The following is a 3,400-nucleotide window of genomic DNA, read 5'->3' as shown; positions in this document are numbered from 1 at the left end:
AGAAGCCAGGATAGGAGAGATATGATCTCTCTTTTTCATTTTCATCAGAACTCTGGCTGCAGCATTTTGGATCAGCTGAAGGCTTTTAACTACAGTTTGTTTTGAATGAAAGGTCCTGATCAGAGGGTCTTCAGCAGTCTGCTCTGCTTCTGGCTGACATGTCTCTGCTGTCTCCTCCACCAGGTGGCGCTCCTCCATGTCACCCTGCTAATGAAGTGCGCCTTCACCGACAGCCTGTTCAGCGCCGAAGACGAAGCCTTCCTCCTGAAGCGGCTGCTGGTTCTGTCGCAGCATCCGGTCCTCAGCGCGTCAGAAAGGCTCTTCTACATGGACTGCATCCTGCATTTCCCAGAGAACCGTCCAATCAGCTGCGGGGACAGCGACGAGGCCCTTCCTGTGCTGCTGACCCCCCAGCTGGCCTCCATCTTGCTTCCTACTGTGTTGAACGACAGCGCCACCCTGCTGGCCCGACTCCACCTGCAGGCTCTGGTCTTTCTGGAGGACGGGGAGGAGGAGGGGGGCGGGGGGCTGGCCTATATTTATGACCTCCTGGGGGCGCTGCTTCACATGGTGGACAGGGGGGGCAGCAGAGACCTAGTGGTGACCTTCTTCAGGGCGGCCTTCCTCTTCCTGCTGTACTTCCACCATGTGGAGCGCTATTCGGCCCGTCTAAGCCAGCAGCTGTGTCAGCTTTACCTGCAGCACCCCCTGCTGGCGCCGCACATCCTCAACCTGGCCGACCGGACACAAGACCACTTGCCAGAGTCTGACTGGGCAGTGGGGCTCCTGCAGGGCCTCCAGAGAGCCATAACTGGGGCCCCCGGGGGCCAGCTCACCCTCCCAGACCTTAGCTGCCACCTTAAGGTTCTGTCCCGGGCGGCAGAGGAAGGGAACATCTCGCCGTGCAGCACCCTGCGCTTCCTGTCCGCCGTCTTTACTTCCTCCCTGCTGTGCAGTGGCAGCAACTGGTGCCTGGGTAACGGCGTGCTGGGCGTCTGCCGCCGTGTGCTGCTACATCCCAGCCTGGACTCTCTGTTTGGTCCTCTGGCTGACGTTCTGTTGCACCTCGCCTGTAACTATGGCGACAGCGACATCCAGGACCACGCCCGCCTCTACTTCAGCCTCCTCACCACGCTGTCCAGAGAGAAGCTTAGTGCGGTGCTGCAGGGGGCGGCGGAGGGTCAGGTCAAGAAGCGAGCGCTGTCCTGCGTCATGGCGGAGAGCGAGGGGCTCACCAACGCGCTGAGCGTCCACCAGACGGACCGAGCTGTCCTGCGGCTGACGGAGGCTGGGCCCGGGCCGCTGCAGGAGGCGGATGCTGATGAAGATGTGGGAGACGGAGCTCTGCAGCGTTACAGGTCCCAGTTCAGCCAAACCGGCTTTGCCTCTCTGGTCCCTCTGAGGTACCGGCTGACCCTCATGGAGCCCCACCAGCCGCTCTTTGAGCAGCTCTTCAGCATCCGCCTCCACTTCCGCCTCACCGACCACCACTACCACCCGCTGCCGGACGCCAGCGTCCCCCTCCTGCACAGACAGAGACCGCCGCCGGAGCTGACTCTGACCCTGCAGCCCAGACGGCCGCATCCCACCACCATCCGGGTCGCAGCCATCTTCACCGCCAAGGACGGCCTCACCTGGCACTCCGACATGCCGGACCTCCACGTGGCCTTCCAGCAGACCTTCCTGCCTCTTCCTGTTCCCTCCACCTGGAGCAGAGCCAGCAGAGTGGCGGTGTTTGAGGCGCTGTGGGAGGAGGCGGAGTCTGAGGCGGGGGTCTGGGCCGTCAGTCTGTTCTGCTGCCAGCTGGGGGAGGCCCACCTCAAAGCGCTGCTGCAGACACACTTCCTGCCCTTCCTGCTGTCCGACTCGTCCCTGGAGGACGGCTTCAGGGTCCTCTGGTTCCTTCCACCACGCTCTCACGTGCTGCTGAAGATCAGCAGGGAGGACGATGCCACGCTGTTTAAGATGGCCACCGACGACCGCCAGCTGCTGCCTCACATCAATGATTACCTGCTGGAGGTCACCTCTACAGCCGCCATCAGACAGCTGGGATCAGAACCAGAACACCGGTCATAGAGCGTTTCTGGTCCAACTGGTTCAGAGATTAAAGCTCAGGAAGCGTCTTTTTTTCCCTCTTGTCTCGGTTCCAGTGATTCGGTCAGACAGCGAAATATTTTAGACGATTCTGATCAGAATCAATGAAAAGAGGAAATCTACTCTGCTGTTGGAGCAGATGTTCAGATGTAGAGCAGAAGCCGTATTCTTCACACTTACCTAATTTATCCTCTGGGATAAAAACTAATATTTAAGAACTTTAAACTGTATAGTTTGATTTCATCCTAAATGGTGAATTTTTCATGTGTTTAATGGAGACCTTCTAGCTCTACTTTTTATTCTCCTAAGTATTTCTACTCTAACTGGACTGTGTGAAAATCTCTGAACAAAGGACCCAGAAATGCAGCAGAGACACAGTTCATGTCAGAGTGAGACCTCTTGTTTCTCCAGCAGCTTTGCTACCACCTGCCTGTTTGTCCATTGAAGATGCAGCAGATTTTCGACTGGACCGACTGCTTCATCAGACTCATGTAGAAAAGCTTGATGTTGCTTTTCTATAAGCTTTAGGTCTTAATAGAACTAAACTATAAATAAATGTGTTGTCAGTTTGTTCTCTGTTTTATTAATCATCCATCAAATAGAAAATTAGGTCTCAAACATTAAAATAAATCATTTTATTGAAGGTGAGAAAATGTGATTTTTCCTGGAGCCCCTGAGGAACCTCTGAGCTGCAGGTCCAGAGGTGGTTGGGATTCGTCTGCTGGTTCTGATCCGCTGGGTTTTATCAGGACCATCCATCTTTCAGAACAGTAAAAATGCTGATAGTGATTTCTAAGACAGACTTTAACGAGGCCATTAGGCTGCATAGCAGCAGCAGCAGAAGAAAGCAGTGTCTGGCCCAGTGTGGACTGAGATGTCCAGTAAACCGATCGTTGATTGGTCCGTTCAGCAGCCTTCATTCACTCAGACCTTTGAAGTTGGGTGTACGGAGGTAAGGCTGTCTGCTGGCGCAGCAGTTTGTCCATGATGGCAATCTCTGCCTCCCTCTTCTCCACCTGCTCCATCGGGGTCCAGGACATGTCGTGCTGCAGCTTGAAGGCCCCCAGGAAGGGATGAGGGCAGCTGGGTCCCCATTCCTTCAGGGGAAAGGAAAATGGGTGAGCCGGGTTCCCACACTGAGCATCAATAACATTCCCTGCCTACTATATAGCTAACATTAGCATCAATAATATTCCCTGCCTATTATTTAGCTAACATTAGCATCAATAATATTCCCTGCCTATTATTTAGCTAACATTAGCATCAATAATATTCCCTGTCTACTATTTAGCTAACATTAGCATCA

The 3,400-nt window shown here is 54.4% G+C and overlaps 1 protein-coding gene and 1 pseudogene across 1 annotated transcript in view; one reads left to right on the top strand and one right to left on the bottom strand.

The window, feature by feature from the left end:
* Window positions 1–2,685, top strand: part of ap5b1 (adaptor related protein complex 5, beta 1 subunit) — a 7,268-nt gene extending 4,583 nt beyond the window's left edge. Inside the window, exon 2 of the mRNA XM_015399228.1 lies at window positions 184–2,685. Coding sequence (XP_015254714.1) covers window positions 184–2,076 — 1,893 coding nt within the window. The 3' untranslated portion in view covers window positions 2,077–2,685. The remainder of the gene's footprint in view (window positions 1–183) is intronic.
* A 317-nt stretch (window positions 2,686–3,002) lies between these two features.
* Window positions 3,003–3,400, bottom strand: part of LOC107100647 — a 12,480-nt pseudogene continuing 12,082 nt past the window's right edge.

The sequence above is a fragment of the Cyprinodon variegatus genome, unplaced genomic scaffold, assembly GCF_000732505.1.
Source record: "Cyprinodon variegatus isolate N-32 unplaced genomic scaffold, C_variegatus-1.0 Scaffold996, whole genome shotgun sequence".
NCBI classification, from domain to species: Eukaryota; Metazoa; Chordata; class Actinopteri; order Cyprinodontiformes; family Cyprinodontidae; genus Cyprinodon; species Cyprinodon variegatus.
The sequence above is the reverse complement of the archived record's forward strand: the minus strand, read 5'-3'. Positions and strand labels throughout refer to the sequence as shown.